The following is a 23,884-nucleotide window of genomic DNA, read 5'->3' on the forward strand; positions in this document are numbered from 1 at the left end:
GATGTATTCTTGTACCGGGTGTCCGAAGAAGAATGGTAAGTATTCATGGATATGACAGGAACTATCATTTGAAGCAAAAAATTCATATGTACATTCATCCTGTTCCAAATGTTTGCTAGACAAAAATTACAGATCAAGAAGAGGAATTTGCTTAGCAGACTAGTCTTCTTACTTCGGTGTCGGGATAAGGAAGTGCTGCCGCAGTTCGCAAACCTAGGGCATCCTGTCTACACGAACAAGGCGAGACGCATTTTGTGGTGGGCTAGTTCAGCCCTACTCCACCTACACATGGCTTTCTGTCTTCCAGCACACACTTGGGAATAGATAGACGGCAATACTTTTGCTAATAGTGAGCTGACCAAGGAGGAGGCCACCGAAAAATAGTGCAACAAGTTCCTTTGCCTTCCAGGTGTGCGACAACAATAAGATAAAACTTGCGCTGACAAGGTGGTCATTAATCTGACAGAAAGAGAACTGGATGAGCCAACTGTTTTGCTGATGTCAAAAGGCCAAAACTTTGTCAAAAGGCCAAAACTTTGCCCCAGTTCCAAAGACATTGCCAAAACGTGAAATCATCAGTGGTGTGGAATGGGCCATAAGAGGACTCCCCTCACAGGCTGCAGAAGAAGTACGAAGAGACATTTGCAAAGTACTTGAGAAGGTAAAAATGCTGAAGAACAACATTTCGGCTGCAGAGCACAAGGCACTACAGGCACTCCAGGAAGACAAGGATATAGTGGTCCTAGCAGAGGAAAAAGGGAATGCGACAGTGCTGATGAAGTCAGAAGATTACTGGCAGAAAATTGACTCTCTCCTGCAAGATTTTGCTTACAAACAAGTGGGAAAGGACTTGACTGCATCAGTGACACGCAGGACCATCGAGTTTCTCAATAATCAGAAGACTGTACCCGAGGGCACCAGCACCACCACCACCACCACGCCTGTACGGCCTACCAAAAATTCACAAGGAGGAGGTTATTTTTTCCATTACGTCTGATTTTAAACACAATAAATGCACCAACATACGGCATTGCCAAATGTCTGGCACAGTTGTTAAAACCACTCATAGGGAACTGTCCCCATCATGTGAAAAACTCGGCGGAATTCGTCAAGGTACTGCAAGAAATGCAGTTGGATGAAGAAGATCTGTTAGTCAGCTTCGATGTGACGTCATTATTCACACGGGTGCCCCTGGATGATTCTCTAGCACTGCTGGAGGGACACTTTGATGAGGACATAGTCAAACTGTTTCGGCATGTACTAACCACCACCTACTTGAAATGTGTACTAACCACCACCTAGTTGAAATGTGGTGGGAAATTCTACAAGCAAATAGATGGAGTTGCTATAGGTTCTCCCTTAGCACCAAACATGGCTAACTTATACATGTGACACTTCGAGGAAGTAGCATTTGACACGGCTCCACTGAAACCGAAAGTATTTTACAGATATATGGTAAAGATAACTACTTGAGTTCCTGCAGCACCTCAACGGTATACATGAAAACATCAAGTTTACCATGGAAATAGAGAAAATTGGAGGCCTACCCTTCCTGGACATCCTGGTTACTAGAAACACAGGAGGCACACTGGGACATTCGGTATATAGGAATGAAACAAACACAGACCTATATCTCAACGCTAGGAGCTGTCACCATCCAGCGCAACGCAGCTCTATACTTAACACCTTGGTACACAGGGCGAGGTCCATTTGCAACAAGAAGAGCTTACCGAGTGAATTACAAGATCTAAAGGAGACCTTCAGAAGAAACGGCTACAGTGAGAAACTAATAGGAAGAGCTGTGAGGAACAATAAGAGGAGAGGAAGAGAGAGACCAGAAGAGGATGACTCAAGAGGTTGTGCTTTCTTGCCATATATGGTCAGTGTCGAAGATCGCGAGAATCCTTAAGAAGCACCAAGTGAAGACCGTCTTTCACGCAGCAAAGAAAATCAAGGATATTTTTGGATTTACCAAAGACCTACTAGGACTAATGACACCAGGTGTTTATAGAATTGAATGCGAATGTGGAATGCAATAGATAGGGCAGACGCAATGTTGCATTACACAGTGCCCTACGGACATAAGAAACGTGCGTCTTGGACGGGTTGACAAGTCCGCGGTGGCGGAACACAGCAGCAACGAAAAGCATACCTTCGAATTTAAAGAAACAAAGAAGTTATGCAGCGCCAGCGGATTTTGGGATTCGGTGATAAAAGAAGCGGTAGAGATTCACCTGCACGAAAATTTAATTAATCGAGAGAGTGGGGTTACCATCTCATTACAGCTTGGGGGATGCAATTAGGAAAATTCGGCAAGAACGCTCCGGTCCGAAGGGGACCGCGGCCGGCGCTGATATGAACAGACACCGGTAATCGACACCCGCACATACGTGTGGCCCACCCACCGCCGCCACCACCACCACCACCGGTGCCGCCAAGCGCCCAGTGTGATTCCGCCGGCACATGACTGGTCGGCGGCTGGAATCTGATAGCGGTCCAGCGGCTACAAAGGCATGTGACAGACAGCATCCTGACACTTCGCCAGTAGATGATGGATACGCAATCCATTGAAACATTGCGATTAGAAGACGACACCACTAGGCTGATAACCCATGAAGATTTCATAGCAAGACAGATCACATTTAAGTTACCAAGTGCTGGTAGTAGAACCATTCAACAATGTGTTGCTTGTTCCTGCACAGTCGCCCTGTGCTAGTAATATGACTGTGCTGCACCATCTCAACAATATGTTACTGTTCCTGAACAGATTGTTGAACTACACATTCAGAAGAAGAATGGGAACTTTGAAGAATGCCTGTTGCACATAGTGTGCTGAAATCTCTGGTAAATACTATGATCAGGAATTTGACGTGCCGGAAGTGCAGACAGTGTTCTTAGATAGCAGCAGGAGCACTGCCATTGCAGAAGCTGTAAACACGCACCATATCTGCACATCTTCATTAGAAGTGTGACATTTCAGCTAGCATATGTACAAAAACAGTTTACCAATGCTTCTGGCTGATACACTCTCAGTCCCCCTCACTACTTAACTCACAACCTCCCAAGGACAGCTGTGTATTCAACTGGCTACGTTAGTGGTAGAAAACATCCCGAACAAAGAAGATCTAAGCAGCAAATTAGGTTGGGCTAGAGCAAATTAGGTTGGGCTAGAATATAATGTCAAAGAGGTTGTGTCGGTAAGAGACATACATATGTGTCACTACCCCAAAAACAAAATAGCATGTTGGTTTGCCTTTGGAAAGCAATACTACATGGCATGGATTTGACAGCTCCGTACTAGGTTTCTGGAGATATGCGACACCAGATATCTATGTACCTGTAAATTATGGCCAGTGGGCTTTGTCGGGTGTGCAGATGGTATCCTATAGTGCCCCAGATGTGCTCCATTGGTACAGATCAGGTGAATTTGGTGGCCAAAACTGAAGCATGAGCTTACTGTCGTGCTCCTCAAATCACTATTGCAAGGTTTTGGCTTTGTGATGTGGAAATTACTCTCCTGGAAGATGCCGTCACCATTGGTGCAGGTGGTCTGCAATAATGTTCATGTAGTCCACAGATGTCGTGGTGCCTTCAAGTAGTACAACAGGTCCCACAGAAGCTCAGGTAAGTGTCTCCCATAGCGTAATACTTCTGCCAATGTCCATGGCACAGTGCATTTTCCAGCAGCTGTTCACATAAATGGTGGCATGTCAGGACAGCCGCCAACCTCGTGTAATAATAAAATGTGATTCATCTGGCCAGGCGACGCATTTACATTGATCCATGGTCCAGTCTCGATGTTCCTGTGTCCACTGCAACTGTAGTTGACAGTGATGTTGGGTCAACGTGGGAACACATAGGGGTTGTCTGCTGCAAAATCGCATGTTCAACAATGTGTACTGAATTGTGTGGTCCAAAACACTTGAGCCTATGCTAATGTTGTACTCCACTGTCGGACCTGCCATAGGTGGTTGCCTGTCCTGCCTTACATGTTGGGCAAGCCAACGACCACTGCGTTCTCTGTGAGGCATACCTGGTAACCTGTTCATAGTTTCGCCATCTTTGAACCACTTTCCATAGATGGCAGTGTGAGAAGCGGCCAGTTTCACTTGTCCAATATGTTCATTCCCAGGCACTGGACCGTAAAAACCTGCTCTTTGTCAGAGTTGCTAATGTCAGTGGATTTCCCCATTTGTGGTGCAGCTCATCACTAAAATGATTCCTTATTCATTTCTGATCTGCGTATGTACTATCCTTACTGCAGAACATACCCACAACACCAGCTGCTGACATTCAGTCTCTCGGTGGACAGTGGTCATAATGTTTTGGCTGATGAGTGTATATGGTAAAACTCACCACTTGCATTGGGAGGTATGGTGCCCAAGCATTGCAGAGCCCAATATTTGTCATTTTGTAGACATGTCTGCAGGTATAATTACTTCATTCCTCAATAGATACATAACTGTCTGATGTCGTCCAACTTCACACTAATATTGGGTAGGAACACTGCATCTAAGGTTATGATGCCTCATTCACATCGCTTATGTGGAAAGGTGTCTCAGCTTCAGGGCACATGTGTCAATGGAGTCATTCACAACACCAGAGATGTAACACAGCTTCTGCATGAACAAGGAAGATATTTGAGTTCGAACAAAGGTATCTGCGTGAAATTTTGCTTATAGGGCCATCATGTACCATCCAATGAGCTGGTGAATGTCATTTTTCTGCAAGTTTCTGCAAAAATGCTGTAGATGTTACTGCAGATGTCACTGTAAAAGCCAAACACAATGCAGATAACTTAACTATAAATACAATGAGAACTTTCAGAAAAATTCTCTAAGCAATATGAATGACTACATAACTCACAGTGAAGAAAACCAAGAAGATCTCGTGTCTTAACTGTTCATTCAATAATATCGGGTCTGAATGCCACATTGGTGATACTGTGACACTTTTGAAGTTGTCCACAGGTTCACCAATATTGTAGCCAGTGTTCTACCATGCATAACGAAGCATTGGTCTGTAGACTTTTTATTTATTTATTTATACGTCAAGTTCCGTAGGACCAAATTGTGGAGAAAATCTCCAAGGTCATGGAACATGTCAGTACATGAAATTAGAACATAAAAGTAATAAAAGATAAAAACAATATGTTGATGAACCCAAAAAAGTCAAGCTAGTCAACAATATGACAAGAATCAGCTTAAATTTTTCAAGGAACTCCTCGACAGAACAGAAGGGGTGACCCACGAGGAAACTCTTCAGTTTCGATTGGAAAGCACGTAGATTACTGCTAAGGTTTTTGAATTCTTGTGCTAGCTTATTGAAAATGGATGCAGCAGTATACTGCACACCTTGCTGTACAAAAGTAAAGGAAATCCGATCCAAATGCAGGTTTGATTTCTGCTGAGTAATAACTGAGTGAAAGCTGCTTATTCTTGGGAATAATCTAATATTGTTAACAAGAAATGACAGTAAGGAATACATATATTGAGAGGCCGATGTCAAAATACCCAGACTCATGAATAGGGTTCGACAAGAGGTTCGTGAACTAGCACCAATTAATGCCCGAACCACCCGTTTCTGAGCCAAAAATATCGTTTTAGAATGGGAAGAGTTACCCCAAAATATAATACTATACGACATAAGCAAAGTAGACTAATTTTCGTGTCAAACAATCACTCACTTCAGATACTATTCTAATAGTAAAAATGGCAGCATTAAGTTTTTGAACAAGATCCTGAATATGGACTTTCCACGACAGTTTACTATCTATTTGAACACCTAGAAATTTGAACTGTTCAGTTTCACTAATCATATGACCATTCTGTGAAATTAAATGTCAGGTTTTGTTGAATTGTGTGTTAGAAACTGTAAAAACTGAGTCTCACTGTGATTTAGCATTCGTTTATTTTCTACAAGCAATGAACTTATGACATGAACTGTACTATTTGAAACCAAGCCAGTGTTGCATACAACATCCTTTACTACCAAGCTAGTGTCATCAGCAAACAGAAATATTTTAGAGTTACCTATAATACTAGAGGGCATATCATTTATATAAATAAGGAACAGGAGTGGCCCTAACACTGATCCCTGGGGCACATCAACATAAACATCATTTCCACCCTTTTAATTGCTCATGAAAACCACACATTGCCTGTTATATCACCACACTTCAAGACCTTCACAGGTGGTAGTCCAGATTGTTGTACACATGGTACCTCTAATACCTAGTAGCACATCCTCTTGCATTGATGCATGCCTGTATTCATTGTGACATACAATCTCAAGTTCATCAAGGCACTGTTCGTCCAGATTGTCCCACTCCTCAACTGCGATTTGGCGTAGGTCCCTCACAGTGGTTGCTGAGTCACGTCGTCCATAAACAGCCCTTTTCAATCTATTTCAGGCATGTTCGATAGGGTTCATGTCTGGAGAACATGGTGACCACTCTAGTCAAGCGATGTCGTTACTCTGAAGGAAGTCATTCACAAGATGTGCACGATGGGGGCGCAAATTGTCATCCATGAAGACGAATATCTCGCCAGTATGCTGCCAATATGGTTGCACTATCAGTCAGAGGATGGCATTCACGTATCGTACAGCCATTACGGCGCCTTCCGTGACCACCAGCGACATACATAAGCCCCATGTAATGCCACCCCAAAACAGCAGGGCACCTCCACCTTGCTGCACTCGCTGGACAGTGTATCTAAGGCGTTCAGCCTGACTGGGTTGCCTCCAAACACGTCTCCAATGATTGTCCAGTTGAAGGTATATGCGACACTGATCAGTGAAGACAGCATGATGCCAGTCCTGAGTGGTCCATTCGCCATGTTGTTGGGCCCATCTGTACCGCACTGTATGGTGTCTGGTTGCAAAGATGGACCTCGCCATGGACGTTTGGAGTAAAGTTGCGCATCATGCAGCCTGTTGCGCACAGATTGAGTCGTAACATGACATCCTGTGGCTGCGCAAAAAGCATTATTGAATCTTGTGGTGTTGCTGTCAGGGTTCCTCCAAGCCATAATCCGTAGGTAGAGGTCATCCACTGAAGTAGTAGCCCTTGGGCGGCCTGAGCGAGGCATGTCATTGACAGTTACTGTCTCTCTGTATCTCCTCCATGTCTGAACAACATCGCTTTGTTTCACTCAGAGACACCTGGATACTTTCCTTGTTGAGAGACCTTCCTGGCACATAGTAACAATGCGGATGTGATCAAACTGCGATATTGACTATGTAGGCATGGTTGAACTACAGACAACACGAGCCATTCCTGGTGGAATGACTGGAATTGATCAGCTGGTGGACCCCCTGCGTCCAATAGGCGCTGCTCGTGCATGGTTGTTTACATCTTTGGGCGGGTTTAGTAACTTCTCTGAACAGTCAAAGGGCTGCGTCTGTGACACAATATCCCAGTCAGCGTCTGTCCTCAGGAATTCTGGGAACCGGGGTGATGCAAAACTTTTTTTGATGTGTGCAAATACTAGAAAACATGTGAATGAATCTTCTACACCAATGAAGTAGAAGTAACAAACTTCAAAGTGTCACAATTGCTTTAGTGGAGCATTATTTCTCCAGATTACCAGTTTTGGCAAGCTATGTTGCTGTTTTCAGAGCTGTAAAGCCTATACTGAGTAGCTTGAAACTGGGTGAGGAATATCTACACAACATTTTTGACGTAATATGGATTCAAAACCTTACCCACTACAGTTCAAAGAATCTTATCCATACGTGTAGTAGTTTGTGTTATATAATAAACAGATATTCCAAGAACATGTGTTTGGCATAGTATATCATCATGTTATGTAGATATTCCACACTCAATTTTGAGCTTACTCGGTGTACACTTTACGGATCTGAGGGTAGCAACGTAGTTTGTCAAACCCAGTAATCTCAATAACCATCTCTACAAAGAAGAGTTCATCGTAACTTCACTTCAGCGAATTGCAATACATGAGTAGGGTCAGTTACCAATTGCTGACCCATCAGATGCTACAACACACAGCTAACTTCACAAAATACAACTTCACATACATGCTGCCTGTCTCTACTGGCCACGCAGTCTGAGGCATCTTGTCACGGTCTGCGCGGCTCGCGTGTCAGAGGTTCGAGTCTTCCCTCGGGCGTGGGTTTGTGTGTTGTCCTTAGCGTAAGTTAGTTTAAATTGGATTAATTAGTGTGTAAGCTTAGAAAACTATGACCTCGTCAGTTTGGTGCCATAAGTCCTTACCACAAATTTCCAATTGTCTCTACTGGTCTCAGCTGGCGGCAGGAAAAGGTCGAATTCAGCATAGCATGCTTAGTGGTTTGGAGATAAAAAAATATCACTAGTGCAGTAAGAGACCTTTAAATGATCCCTCATAGGATTGTGGTGTAAGAGCCCAAATATTTTCCTTGTAAGAGATATCACTATGAAGCTGCCCAACAATGGTTTAACTGAGCAACGTGGCTCATTACTGAGACTCTAGACTCAACACTCGGGAGCATGTTAGTTCGTATATGTCCAACTGTCCAGATTTAGCTTCCCAGGCTTCTCTTACTCACTTAAGCCAGGTATTCAGATGATCTCTCTGAAGAGGACATAGTTGATTTCCTAAGCACCTTTCCCCAATCCAGTCATGTACTCAGTCTCTAATGACATCATTATTGACAATATGTTAAACTTCAGTCACCCTTAATTTCTTTTTCCAACTGTGATTCATACAGATGTTAGCTCTTCACAGGTTCATATGTTTTCCACTCCATCCATAAACAAACTTTGCTCTACTTATGAACTCTTCAGTGACAGTTAGGAATCTGAAAAATTATGGTGGAAAATTAAATTATTATTTACTAATTTTGTTGTTAAAATTGACTAAAGACGGACATAACGTGACTGTTGCAATTACCTACAAGTGTACATAGTTACTGGAGGTAAAGTGTATAGAAAATTAGTAAAATACCAGTGTTTTGTTACAAACCATGTAATTATTGTGCGAATTATATTAAATAAATGTAAATGTCATGTGACTAGGGCCTCCCTTCGGATAGACCGTTGGCAAGTCTTTCGATTTGACGCCACTTCGGCGACTTGCGTGTCGAAGGGGGTGAAATGATGATGATTAGGACAACACAACACCCAGTCGCTGAGCGGAGAAAATCTCCGACCCAGCCAGGGTTGAACCCGGGCCCTTAGGATTGACATTGTCACGCTGACCACTCAGCTACCGGGGGCGGACGCAAATTATGTTATACATTAGTGAAAGATGTTGTGAGAACCTGAGAGAATTCTAGTCCTCCACAAAATCGCTAAGTAGGTCAAAGTCTTCTATTCAGTCAATTGTCTAATTTTCTGGTGTGGCAGTAGAAGACAGCAATATGAAAGCTGAAATTTTTATTTCTCCATTTAAAAAAACATTTGCACAGGGTGATAGTACAGACATACTACCTTGCGGCCATCACACAGACTCACATATGGAGGACATAGAAATGACATCCCTGGCGACGAGAAGCAACTAATAAAGCTGTAAACAAATCAAGTCCCCAGGTCTGGCTGGAATCCCAGTTTGACTTTACAGAAAATACTCTTTGCCTTTGATCCCTTACACATCTTGCATTTCTCGTGAATCTCTTACCCAGTGCAAAGTCTGACGCTACTGGAAAAAAGCACAAGTGGTTCCTGTATATAAACTAAACTCCTCCGGACAGGCCATGAAGGCCCAAAGGTACCGACCGGCCGCCGTGTCATCCTGAGCCCACAGGCGTCACTGGATGCGGATATGGAGGGGCATGTGGTCAGCACCGGCCGTACGTAAGTTTCCGAGACCAGAGCCATTACTCCTCAATCAAGTAGCTCCTCAGTTTGCCTCACAAGGGCTGAGTGCACCCCGCTTGCCTACAGTGCTCGGCAGGCCGAATGGTCACCCATCCAAGTGCTAGCCCAGCCCAACAGCGCTTAACTTCAGTGATCTGATGGGAACCAGTGTTACCACTGCGGCAAGGCCGTTGGCCTCCTGTATATAATAAGGGTAAAAGAACAGATGCACAAAAGTACAGACCAATGGCCTTAACACTGATTTGCTGCAGAATTCTTAAGTATATTCTACATTCGGATATGATACATTCCCCAAAACAGAAAAACTTCTGCCCACAAATCAGCACAGATTTAGAAAGCATTGCTCAAGTAAACCTCGGCTTGCCCTTTTCTCATGATATCCTGTGAACCATGGATGAAGGGCAACAGGCAAATTTTCTGTCTCTAGATTTTTCAGAAAGCGTTTGACATGATGCCTCACTGCAGACTGTCAATGAGGGTCCAAATAGGTTCTCAGATATACGAGTGGCTCAAAGGCTTTTTAAGTAATAGAGCCCAGTATGTTACCCACAACAGCAAGTCTTAGTCAGAGACAAAGCTATCATCAGGAGCACCCCAGGAAAGTGTGTTGTGACCACTCTTTTCCTCTACATACATAAGCAATCTGACAGATAGGTTGAGCAGCAGTCGGTGACTATTTGGTGACGACATTGTAGTATATGGGAAAGAATCACCATTGAGTGACTGTAGAAGAATACAGGATGATTTTGACAGAATTTCTATTTGGTGTGACCAAAAGTAGCTTGTTTAAATGTAGAAAAATGTAAACTGATGCAAGTGAGTAAAAATAACAACACTGTAACATTCAAATACTGCATTTAATAGTGTGCTGCTAGATGCGGGTGAATGGTCAGCTTAGGCGAGTTCTACAGATATGCTCCATGAACTCAAATGAGAATTCATGGTGAGAAGAAGACATTCTTTCTGCAAAACGCTATTGATAAAGTTCAGAGAACTGGCATTTGTGGTTCATTGCACAAAGATTCTACTTCCACTAACATTCATCTCATGTAAGGACCGCAAAGACAAGATACAAGAAATTAGGGCCCATATAGAGGCATATAGATAGTTGTTTTTTCCCTCTCTCCATTTACGAGTGGAACACAAAAGGAGATGACTAGCAGTTGTACAAAGTATCCTCTGCCATGCACTGCTGGTAGCTTGCAGAGTATGTGTGTAGTCACAGATGTCATAGAATAAATATTATCTTTCAATCTGTGTTGAATAACATTTTATGCTTATCATTGAATACATCACCAAAAGTAATCAATTTTTGCAATGTAACTGGATAGATAAAAAAATCTACTCACAAAGTGGTGGCAGGAGAAAATACACATAAAGGTTGTGAAAATTGCAAGCTTCCAGGGCCAGTGGCCGCATCTCCTGGCAGAAGGGTTGAAGAGGAAAGAAGAGGGGCGAAGAAAAAGGACTTCTGAGGTTTCATTCTCATCCCATCTGGCATTCTGGGCGACCTCTCTGAACTCTCCGCATTTCCTAAACTTCACCAGTCCTTTTCCTTCACGCCTCTTCCTTGCCCATACAACCCTTATGCCAGAAGAAGGAACCATTGGCTCCAAAAATTTGCGAATTTCATTATCTTTATGTGTGTTTTTTCGTGCTGCCGCTTGATGAGTAAATTTTTTATCTATCCAATTACATTACGTTAACATTGAATATGTTTCAATGCTCACTTTGTGTTTGTTTATATGCATTGTTTTCTTTCTAGGCCGCCTGGTTGATAACAAACAGAACCAGTTGAACAAAGATGAAATGTTAAATATGATAAGACATGGTGCAAATCATGTATTTGCATCAAAAGATTCTGAAATTACTGATGAGGATATAGATACTATACTGCAGAAAGGAGAAGCCAAAGTGAGTTAACAGTGAAGATTCTCTAGTTGTTGCTTATATAGTGTTAAGAATGCAAGGAGACAACATGACTGGCTAATAATTACCTGTAGGAGATGGATAATATCTGTACTGGGGATAGTAAAAAATATGTAGAACAGGGAAAAAATGAAAATCTTTGGTGAAGGTGGGGGAGGGCCAGTTTACCTAAACTCTAACAGTGGCATCTCCAGGTTGGAATACCAACAGTATTAGGAAAAGGATAAATTTCTACTCACCATAAGGATGACATGCTGAGTTTCAGACAGGTATGCAGAAGAGACTGTTACACATTTAGTTTTTGCCCAAGGCCTTCTTCAGAAAAGAAACGACACAAGAGTCACACAAGTAAGCACACCTTGCACAAACATGATGACTGTCTCTGTCAGCTCGGACTGGGCTCCGAGCTGTCGGAGATGTCTGTCATGTGTGCATTAGGTGTGCTTGATTATGTGACTGTGTGTGCTTTCTTTTCTGAAGAAGGCTTTGGGAGAAAGCTGTATGTGTAACAGCCTTTTTGTTGTGCCTGACTGCAAATCAGGGTGTTATCTTTCCAGTGAGAAGCAACCTATCCTTTTCCTAATATTGTTGATTACCCAAACTCTAGGTTGAAAGGGACCCTTTTGTTTCGAGAGTAAGAGGAATCAATCCCCTTTACATATCTGAAGGTGGAATATGAAGAACAAAAAGTTTGGCTCAATATTTTCAGTTGGGAATAGAAGTTTCACATCCTGGCCAACCATTCTGTCACCTTAAAATTTTAAACGTTTTCTCTTTATCATGTCCTGCTTAGACAGTGTCATTTTTTTTGTATAAACTATACACTGTAGTGTTAAGTTTTCAAATTTCAATTGTGTGTTAAATAGAAACACAAGGAAAATAATTTCTTTCTTTCTTGGAACTGGATAGCAAAACCCATCCACATTACTTGTATTAGTGTTGAATGTAGATGTTATACACATTATATGTCTTTCATCTGCCTGCAGACGGAAGAACTGAGGCAGAAACTGGCAGGCCTGGGCGAATCTTCTCTCCGAAACTTCACAATGGATACATCGACAGCGGACTCGGTTTACCAGTTTGAGGGAGAAGATTACAGGTTAGATACATTAGATGTTTGATATCAAGTCTAGTACACAATTATAATGTAATTGGGTAGATAAAAAAATCGACTCGTCAAGCGGCGGCAGGGGTACTGAAATTTGCAAGCTTTCAGAGCCAGTGGCTCCTCCTCCTGGCAGGAGGCTTTAGGGGGGAAGGAAGAGGGGTGAAGCAAAAGGACTTGTGGGGAGGTTTAGGCTATTTTAAGCTCCACCTTTCCTGCCACCGCTTGTTGAGTAGATTTTTTTATCTATCCAGTTACAGAATATTTTCAAAGATTCATTATTTTTGTCAATATACAAAGGCAGTATGTTTTAGAATGTCCAGCTAGGTTGACAATTCCATTTTTATTACACTATTTCAGTGACTGGCTCTGATGTCTTCGCAGGCACAGAACTTGACGAAGTCAGTTGGATTCATCACCGAAATAATATGTGTAAAATAGAATTGTCGCTCCTGCTGTAGACCCGGAAGCATAACATCCATCAGACATTCAAGAAAAAGCTCAGAAATCGATGTTTCATTAATTTGATATCATTATCAGATACTGGAATGACCTAGGCATCCAAACAATAATGCAGCATTATGATAGAGTAACTAAGTTACGGAAGACATAAATGGGATAGTGGAAAGTTCTTGGTAGAATATAGATAATGGAAGGAGTAAAGGCAATAACTTGCCATGTTGGTGAGACATTGAGTGATTGATAGTCATATAAACCAGACTGGGAATGTTAGTAAAACTACATTGTCCCAGCACTGGAGCTAGAGTAAAAGGTAGTCAGCCCGGATAATGCGTCATGCCGGTGTGTGTGTGTGTGTGTGTGTGTGTGTGTGTGTGTGTGTGTGTGTGTGTTTATTATCCCTCCTCCTCCTCCTCCTCCTCTCTCCCCATACTAGATAGCTCTGAAGCATCATTTTCAGTCTCGTCCATTACGTGATTCACATAATTATATACAAACTTCCATGTTCTGAAACACAACTTTTAGTGTCTGTTGAAGGATTACAGCAACATGGTGTTGTATGGTGGTGGGTGTTGTAAGCAGCATCCTAGAGGTACCTTTACAAGAAGAAGTCAGGTGAAGATAAATCAGGAGACCAAGTGGGTCGCAATCCCTTCAAAATGAAAAGTCTGACCTAGATAAGTCATGGTAATGTTGGTTGCATGAAACATAGCATTGTCCTGTTCAACCCATGTGTACGGAGCAGGTTTTCAGCTATACAGTTTAAAATTATTATATGATCTGTAGATTAGACCCACTGTCCCGTTAAAATATGTGATGATTGACCTGCACAGCATTCCACACCAAACGCTCACCTTTTGTGCATGAAATGGGTACTCTTACAGTGGATCTGGATTTCCTGTAGCCCAAATATGAGTTTTGTGCCTTTGCATATACAGTTAGTTGGAACTGTACCTCTTCAGACCAAAATGAATCATTGACCTTTTCCCCACCTGGAATTACAGATCAAGTGTGAACCATTGACAGAGAGCTATACTTTTTCTGTTATTTTCATGTAACAGCATGTGGAGAACAAGAACTGTGTAGAGCTGCATCTTTAAATGCTTGTACAGTGCTTTGTAAGCACTGTCAGTGAAGAGACCAGGGTCATTATACAGTTGTCATTCAGACTTTGTGGGAAGCTTGCACATCAGTTAATTTTTCTAGTGTTAATACTTAGTCAGGCACTTCTGTCTGCATCACTGTGTTTCCTGTCTTCTGTAACTTGCCGTACAGGAGCTTGATGTGAATTTGTACTTCTGTGAAGTTACTGTGAGTCTCATTGTAACTGGAACATCTAATGTACTGGGTGACAATGGATACATTCTGGTGTAATGTATAATCTATTTATTACTTACTTAAGCAAGGATCATACCTGCAACAAAAATGAAACATTCTACCATGTGGTTGTGTCATTACTTGAACATTGTAACAATGGAAAGAGCAGGTAGCCTCCAAATGCTGTCCACTGTTTTATAGTCACACAGTATCAAACAGAGTCCTACACTGTGGCTTGTAATTTGAAGCTCCACTGTGGCTCCTAATTTGAAGCTCTTCCCACTAAAACATGTTCAATCATTTCGATATATAGGTTCATCTGTAACATAAAATAGTGAACTAGTGCACACATTGGTGAAATTTTAAGTCTCCCATTGGATCATCTTATTGTTATTTGGCAATAATAATCTAAAAAGTTTGTCATCATTTGTACTGGCCACAGATATATTTTTGTTAATTTGTATTCTCCTCTGTTGGAGAGCAAGATATACAAATATATGTGAAATGATTTGTTTTAAGACGATTTCTGTATATTCTTTACATATTTTTTGGAGACTGAATGTTTTTATATTTCAGAGAAAAACAAAAAGTTTTGGGAATTGGAAGTTGGATCGAACCACCAAAAAGAGAGAGGAAGGCTAACTATGCTGTGGATGCATACTTCAGAGAAGCTCTTAGAGTGTCTGAGCCTAAAGCTCCCAAGGCAAGTGTTTGAACTTCTTTTTTCCCCTATTCATGATCCATGTTTATTGGGGTGTGCTTATACTATACTAAGGAAATATGTTCTTTTAGGGACCATATTAATATTGTGGTAACTTAATACTAGGATTTCACTGTTAGCAATTATGTAACAAAAGAAGTTGTTGCTTCATTTCAATGTTGATGTCACGTGCTTAAAGGGTTAAAACATTTCACCTAAAAACTAAATATGAAAGTAATTCAAGTATGGTGCTTCCAAATTTGAGTGTTTTACATAAAATTTCTGTTTGCTTCTCATCGTTTCAGAAGCAGGAGCAAGTAATTTGACCGTATTACATCTGGTTTCTTCCTTACGTGTGACACGCTCTTTTTAATGTGATACAGCAAGAAGTTAAATAGAGTTTGATTCATCAGTTATCAGTATGCGAACTTCTGTGATGTTTGGTAGTTTATAATTCTGGTTTCATTATTAGAACTAAAATAATTTACAGAAAGCGATGCATATCTAGAAAGTTGAAGCAGACGATATGAAGCACACATGACTGGTGTGCAGCTCTTGTGATTGAGAGTAATGAAGTACACTGCAATATATGACCACATATACTGAAATAAGGACATAGCTAACATGTACAGTTCTTGAGTCCTCCATTTGGAAAACAAAAGGCAAAAGCTAGATCTCTTTTAGCCCATAAAATTAATAAACATCACGCACACAGTTCTTATTTCTCTTTAAATGATTAAACACAACTTTCCATCATTCCTGTCTTCAGCTTCACTTTCTCATCCGAGTAAAGTTCTCATACTGCCTGTAACATTTTACTCATCCAGTTTGGTTTGTAATTTCATGTAAATGTGTAAAACAATTATAAATAAGCTACAGGTTTGTGTGTAGATCTTCTGCAATTACATTACTCCATAAACTATGAAGGTTATTTATGTTAAAATGGTAGGTAATTTATTGGGAACAAATTTCAGTTTATTTGCAGCATAATTTCTAATCTCAAACCATCTCATTTGTGTTTTCTCTTTTTTAGCTTTAATGTTAGTGCTAACAAACCAAAATACAAACAACAAGAGCATACAGTATTATCTTATGTTGAGGTTATATGGGTGGATTCTGTTCACAGCAGGTATCAAAAATGTTCCCTTGAACCATTATACTGAAAATACAGTTTGGCTAGTCTCAACTAAAGTTTTTAGGTATGCTCATAATTTGACCTTTTACTTGATATTGCCTTAAAAGTACAAGAGAGAATCTCGAGTTGCTTTCTAGATCACCTTTATCTCTCCCCATATATTTTTATTTTCATTTGAGCCTCATGTTACACTTTCCACCTTCTAATACCATGTCACCCTCACAACACCCCCACAATTACCCCATTAAGTTTTATTTACATTCCCTCCGCAAACATGCCTTTGCCCTAGCCAGATTACGCTCCCATATTTTATTTTCTCAGGCTTGTCTGACATTTGGCATTACCCCCAAAGGCCTCACACTTAAAGTTCCCATCTCTGGCTGCAACCCTTCTTTCCATCAGTCCCTATACCAGTTCCAAACTGAACAATCCATAGCCCTCACCTACCTAATCCTTCACGTACACATCAACTCAGCCAATGAACACACCCGTCAACTCCTATCCTTAATAAAAGTCCTCAATCTTTCCTCTCCCACATCCACACCGGCTGTTCAGAGCATCCTCCTACAGGCCAACCGAAAATTAGAACAGCATGCCACCCTCCACCTCAAAAAAACTATTCAGTCTCCTGGTTTCCCACCTCCAGAAAGGCAACTCACTCGCCCTCCACAACCTTTCCAGCAAACCTCAACCTCCTCTCATTGCACACAGACCCAGTCTTTCCCATCTACTCAATCTCCCACTTCCAGCTCCACTCCCCCCAAAACCTCAAAATTCTAATCAACACAATCTGGAACCACAACACCCCAATTCAGTAGTTAACCTTTTTTCCAAACCTCTCTCCCAATCCGAAACCTCTGTCCTATCCAAAGGCCTCACCTTCAGCCCTACTCTCAGATTCAACCAAACAGCCCTCGTCAAAGATTTACTGTCCTACAATCGTACTCTCTGCTGGAAATATCACTTTGCCATGAAGAAAAATAATCCTGATCGTACTCCTAATGATCCAAGTCCCCAAGACACTATCCAAATTGAACCCTGCCTGTAACTGTTCCGTCCTCCGTCACAGCGGGACCCATCTCCTCTTCCTCAAAATCAACTTCTCCAAACCTTCCAGGAATTTCTCACTTTCAGCCTTGCCTCTCAATCCTTCTTGAAAAACCTTAATCCTACTCCCAACATCCCCACAGCTGAAGCACAGGCTATCCGTGACCTGAAGGCTGACCGATCCATCGTCATTCTTCCGGTAGACAAGGGTTCCACGACCGTGGTACTTGGTCGTCAGGAGTATGTGGCTGAGGGACTGCGTCAGCTTTCAGACAACACTACATACAAAGTTTGCCAAGGTAATCCCATTCCTGATGTCCAGGCGGAGCTTCAAGGAATCCTAAGAACCTTAGGCCCCCTACAAAACCTTTCACCTGACTCCATCAGCCTCCTGACCCCACCGACACCCCGCACCCCTACCTTCTACCTACTTCCTAAAATTCACAAACCCAATCATCCTGGCCGCCCCATTGTAGCTGGTTACCAAGCCCCCACAGAACGTATCTCTGCCTACGTAGCTCAACACCTTCAACCCATTACATGCAGTCTCCCATCCTTAATCAAAGACACCAACCACTTTCTCGAACACCTGGAATCCTTACCCAATCTGTTACCCCTGGAAACCATCCTTGTAACCATTGATGCCACTTCCTTATACACAAATATCCCGCACGTCCAGGGCCTCGCTGCGATGGAGCACTTCCTTTGACGCCGATCACCTGCCACCCTACCTAAAACCTCTTTCCTCATTACCTTAGCCAGCTTCATCCTAACTCACAACTTCTTCACTTTTGAAGGCCAGACATACCAACAATTAAAGGGAACAGACATGGGTACCAGGATGGCCCCCTCGTACACCAACCTATTTATGGGTCACTTAGAGGAAGCCTTCTTGGTTACCCAGGCCTGCCAACCCAAAGTTTGGTACAGATTTATTGATGACATCTTCATGATCTGGACTCACAGTGGAGAAGAACTTCAGAATTTCCTCTCCAACCTCAACTCCTTTGGCTCCATCAGATTCACCTGGTCCTACTCCAAATCCCATGCTACTTTCCTCGACGTTGACCTCCATCTGTCCAATGGCCAGCTTCACACATCTGTCAAAAAAAGCCCAAACTCTTTGCCTTTACATATGTCTGCTTGTGTCTGTGTGTGTGTGTGTGTGTGTGTGTGTGTGTGTGTGTGTGTGCGAGTGTATACCTGTCCCTTTTTCCCCCCAAGGTAAGTCTTTCCGCTCCCGGGATTGGAATGACTCCTTTCCCTCTCCCTTGAAACCCACATCCTTTCGTCTTTCCCTCTCCTTCCCTCATTCCTGATGAAGCAACCGTGGGTTGCGAAAGCTCAATATTTGTGTGTGTGGTTGTGTGTTTTTTATTGTGTCTATCTACCAGCGCTTTCCCGTTTGGTAAGTCACAGCATCTTTTTTTAATATATTTTTCCCATATGTGTTTTTTATTGTGTCTATCTACCAGCGCTTTCCCGTTTGGTAAGTCACAGCATCTTTTTTTAATATATTTTTCCCATATGGAATTTTTCTTTCTATATATATTTTAGTAAAGGAAAAGGATACTGTTCATAACCAATGAAGTCTTCCTAGAGCCTAAAATACTATTTTGTTTCTATGTCAATCAGTATAAACTTACTTTTAATTTTTCCTAAAAGTGAACTGACAACCTGCATTGTCCATTATTTTTCAGAAGCAAAATAGTTATCAATGTGTGTGTCATTTGGTGACACAATACAACATTTTAAAGGTGGATGCTGATGACTGTGCTTAATTACTAGACAACTAAGAGCAGTACAATGAGTTAAAAAGTGTTAGAACTCTCAGTGGTTTTAGAATGGCTATTGGGGATCAATGTCTGTTGAGAGAAATATTGTCAGTTGAAGGGTTTAATTACACCACTATTAACTAAATGCAGAAGTAAAAATAATCTTAATTAAATTGGTGTACTTAGTTTCTTGTAATGGTGCTGACTATCACTTCATGTATAAATGTATGTAAATCCACATGTATTACAGCCTTCAAAGTTCCCACACGTATCATAACATTTAAAGTTCACTCCTCAGCTCCTTGTGCTATTGCCTCACTCAGCCCACGTGTGTACAGTTGAGAATTGTTACTTGTGTGCCTTAAAATTGAGGCACAACAGATTGTAAATTACTGGAGAGTTCACAGGCATCTTCCTGTCGCAGCGTATTTGTGAAAGTGTGTCACAGTTGTAATTTATTAGGGTATTTATGAAACTTGCCATTGCTTTTGTTAAATCATGTGTGTGTAACCCCCCCCCCCCCCCAAGTGCATTGTGGAACATATCACAGTTCACTTTTTTAATGTATGTAGTAATGGATTGTATGCATAAAAATAGGAGAAGGCATCAGTCTATGGATGTAGACATGGTTGGACATCCAAAGGTATGCTGTTTCCAGTATTTGGGGTTTTTGTTCCTAAATATAAAATTGTTCACCAAGCAACAACTGTTTCTTTCTTGTGTCCTTAGGCTCCTCGGCCTCCAAAGCAGCCAATTGTGCAAGACTTCCAGTTTTTCCCACCACGTCTCTTTGAATTATTAGATCAAGAAATCTATTACTTTAGGAAAACTGTTGGTTACAAAGTAAGTAAATACCCATAACTCATTGCTTGAACATTTTTCTACACAGTAGTTGCTACTTGAATTGGTGTTTCATTAATTAAATTTTGGTGCAACTCCTAAAAGGTTCCAAAAAATCCAGAATTAGGATCAGATGCCTCACGCATCCAGAAAGAAGAGCAGAGGAAAATAGATGAGGCACAGCCACTAACAGAAGAAGAAATAATGGAGAAAGAGAAACTTCTTACACAGGTAAAGTGCTTGGTTTTAACCCACTGATAAGTAGCCTAGGTTGACACTACGGCAAAAAATAAACCAATTTACAATTGCTACAGGGATTCACAAACTGGACCAAACGAGATTTCAACCAATTCATTAAAGCGAATGAAAAATACGGGAGAGATGATATAGAGAACATATCAAAAGAAGTCGAAGGAAAGACTGCGGAGGAGGTTTTGGAGTACAGTCAAGTATTCTGGGAACGGTGTCACGAGTTGCAGGATATTGACAGGATTATGGCGCAAATTGATAGAGGAGAAGCTAAAATACAACGGCGTGCCAGCATCAAGAAGGCTCTAGATGCAAAGGTAATTCATAAATTTGTATTCCCACGTACTGTGTAATCTACTGAACACTGCATTGTATTATCAGTACTTTGAAGGAAATACACCTTTGATTACATTCTCTTCATGGTACAATCTTTCTAATCTCAGTGGTCATAAATGCCTGGATTCAGTAAGTACAAATACGAGAAAGTGAAGTGGTGGGCATTAAAAGATTCGACTGTATTTTTACTGTAGCGTTCAGTCCAAAAACTTGTGATGCAGCAGCCAATGCTGGTCTATTCTGTGCAAGTTCGTTGATCTCTGGGTGACTGCTGCACCCTGCATCCAGTTGAACCTGCATATTGTATTCAAGCCTTGGTCTCCCCCCCACATACCCTCCCCCCTCCCAGTCCACTCTCTGCTTCCATTACCAAAGTAATTATTCCTTGTTGGTGCAGGAGCTCTGAACTTCAGCATTCTTCTGTAACACATTTCAACTGTTGAGTCAAGAAGAGAATATTCTCTTCTTGACTCAACAGTTTACAATCCACATTTTATTTCCATAGAAGACTACACTCCAGATGAATACTTTCAGAAAACACTTCTGCATGTTCATATATTTCTCTGGACCCCCCCTCCATAGCAGAATGGTTAGCATCTCTGCCTTTGGGATCGAAAGACCTCGGTTTGATTCCCAGTACCACCTACCTCTCTCTCTCTCTCTCTCTCTCTCTCTCTCTCTCTCTCTTCCTCCCCCCCCCCCCACTCCCCACTACCCACTCCCTCTCCCCCTCCCCGCTCCTCCCCCCCCCCTCTTTAAGAATGTCTGGAATGGGGTCCACTTAGCCTCATGAGGCCAAATGAAGAGCTGTTCGGATAAAGAAGCAGTGGCATTATAGAATTCATCTACTGGAAACAATGGATTGAAGAATTGGTGACATGCTGATCACGCGTCCAAGGATAGTAAATCCTTGTACTGCTTTATAGGCAGAAGACAGACATTTGGAACAGGCAGAAAGCCTTTCTTATAATTGCTGTTCTCTGTTTTATGTCCTCTTCACTTCAGACCCCAAATAGTGAAACTCATCTAAAGCTATTAATTTCTGATTTCACAGTATGGCCTGACTTAATTAAGTTACACTCCATTAGTTGTGTTTTACTTTCATTGATTTTCATTCTCTGTATTTTATCTCAGATCAATTTATAATTTTGAAGATTCCATTTGAGCCAGCATTATCAAAAGTTTTTTCTAAACCAAAAGTGTTATAAATGTGGCTTTGTTTATCTCAAACCTACATTCTAGGAAAAGTTGTGGGATCAATGTTGCCTCACATTCCTATATTTCTTATAAAACCAAACATATATTCCACCAGGTCAGCTTCTACCAGATTTTCCATTCTTCTTTGAAGTGCTTCATTTTAGTATTTTGGTTCAGTAATATGCACACCTGCCTGCAGCTGTCTTCTTTGTTAATGGAATTATTACATACTGACAATATTTCACATGTATCATACACCGTGCTCAGTTTTGTCATATATTAAATATAGAGAAAGAGTTGTATTTTGTAAATTTCACATATTAACTCTGTTATTTAACTGGGTTCAGCTTTTGTGTTGACCTTACAGCTACTCCCATGTCACTGACTCACAGTAACCACAAGTGCTGAAACAAGTACCCAGAACCCTGCATACTGCAGGATATTTGGTCTGGAACATAACATATAATGAGAATCTGTTTTGTGATTCACTTTATTTTCTGCCACTTCTCCACTTTTCATCAAAAGCGCCTCTAGGCTGTGAAAGTAGCAACTGGACCTCAGTTACCATTTTATTCATGCCACCTGCGTTCTCACCTTGTTAGGCTTGAAAATGCCTCTTTTTTTCCTAAAAACAGTTTTTTCCCACTGCATTCCTGTTTTAGAGGTGTGCGCTTTTTCCCAGTGTCTCTTCTGGTTTTTTTTTTGTTTTTTTTTTTTGTGTTTTTTAAAAATATGCAAGAGGTAGTAATTGTCATTGCCTTAAATACAGTCCCTGAGAGTAAAAAGTGAAACACCCAGAAGGGGAGGAAGAAATGAAATGACACTTCACAGACTGTGGAGAGTATGTGATGTTATTCTTTTGATTACAGTAACAAGTTACATTTACAAAGAATTTGGCAGTATGAGCCCACTTATCAGTATGACGTTTCACCCCCTCCAGCCCGAATGCCCGCACTGATTCGTTCAGGAAGAATGTCCTAAAGCTGTTGTATCCTTTCCTGAGGCAATTTGGCCCACAACTGTTGTAACTGGTCTTTGAGACATGAGCTACTGGCACTGGTACTTTGTTGACGCCCAAGCCGGTCCCACGTTCCATCGGGAACTGAAATGGGGATCTTGCTGTGCACTGTACTAAATCAATGTCAAGTACCCAGTTCATGAAGATTTGTGCCATGTGTGCATTAGCATTGTCCTGCTGAAAAGTTGCACCATGACACCGTCACCTGAGACATAAGAAATGAGGATGCAGAATGTCTGTGACGTACCGTTGTGCCGTCAGAATTTACTCAGTCACCACCAGCCGTGCTGTGAAGCCATACCCAATGGCACCCCCCACCATGACACTAGGAATAATACTGCTCTGCCTCTCTAAAACATTGGGAGAATGGGTCCTCCTCTCAGGCCTCTGCCATACTTGTCAATGATTGTCACTTGGGATAGTGCGGAACTGTGATTCGTCACTGAACACAGTGTGATGCCATTCATCAGCTGTCTATAGTTCCCAGTCATGGCACTACTCTAAATGCAGCCCTTTGTGTTGTAATCTTAACAACAGCCTACACTGTGGATGATAATTCTCTAGTCGAGCTGCTGCTAGTCTCTGACCAGTGATGCTGCATGACACAGAATGTAGCAGGAAGTCCATTACTCGTCTTTGGTTGGCAGGTGAAGGGGTTACAATGTGATGGGTGCACAGTGCGACAATCCTCCTTTGTCATGTGCAGACGTGGTCAGCTGAAAGCTTGATGACAAATATGTCCGCCCTCAAGTTTCCGTGCTGTCCAACATTGAGCCAGTGAGCCACGGTCACATTCGAATGTCTTACAAATCTGGATACTGCACAATTCGACCGGCCAGCCAAATGGAGATCTACAATGAGCCCCCTTTCAAACTCTTGCCAGGTGCTGATACCTTTGTCTCACATTGACACATGGGATCCTCATGTCCTTCACAGTAAATCACTCAACATCTGACA

General features: G+C 41.7%; 1 protein-coding gene and 1 pseudogene across 1 annotated transcript in view; one reads left to right on the plus strand and one right to left on the minus strand.

Moving 5' to 3' along the window:
- LOC126253340 (chromatin-remodeling complex ATPase chain Iswi) overlaps window positions 1-23,884 on the plus strand; it is a 123,325-nt gene that overhangs the window by 90,306 nt on the left and 9,135 nt on the right. Inside the window, exons 13-18 of the mRNA XM_049954606.1 lie at window positions 11,586-11,734; window positions 12,736-12,848; window positions 15,207-15,333; window positions 20,017-20,130; window positions 20,233-20,358; window positions 20,442-20,693. Coding sequence (XP_049810563.1) covers window positions 11,586-11,734; window positions 12,736-12,848; window positions 15,207-15,333; window positions 20,017-20,130; window positions 20,233-20,358; window positions 20,442-20,693 — 881 coding nt within the window. The remainder of the gene's footprint in view (window positions 1-11,585; window positions 11,735-12,735; window positions 12,849-15,206; window positions 15,334-20,016; window positions 20,131-20,232; window positions 20,359-20,441; window positions 20,694-23,884) is intronic.
- LOC126254172 (5S ribosomal RNA) lies at window positions 9,878-9,995 on the minus strand (annotated as a pseudogene).

The sequence above is a fragment of the Schistocerca nitens genome, chromosome 4 (genome assembly GCF_023898315.1).
Source record: "Schistocerca nitens isolate TAMUIC-IGC-003100 chromosome 4, iqSchNite1.1, whole genome shotgun sequence".
Lineage (NCBI taxonomy): Eukaryota > Metazoa > Arthropoda > Insecta > Orthoptera > Acrididae > Schistocerca > Schistocerca nitens.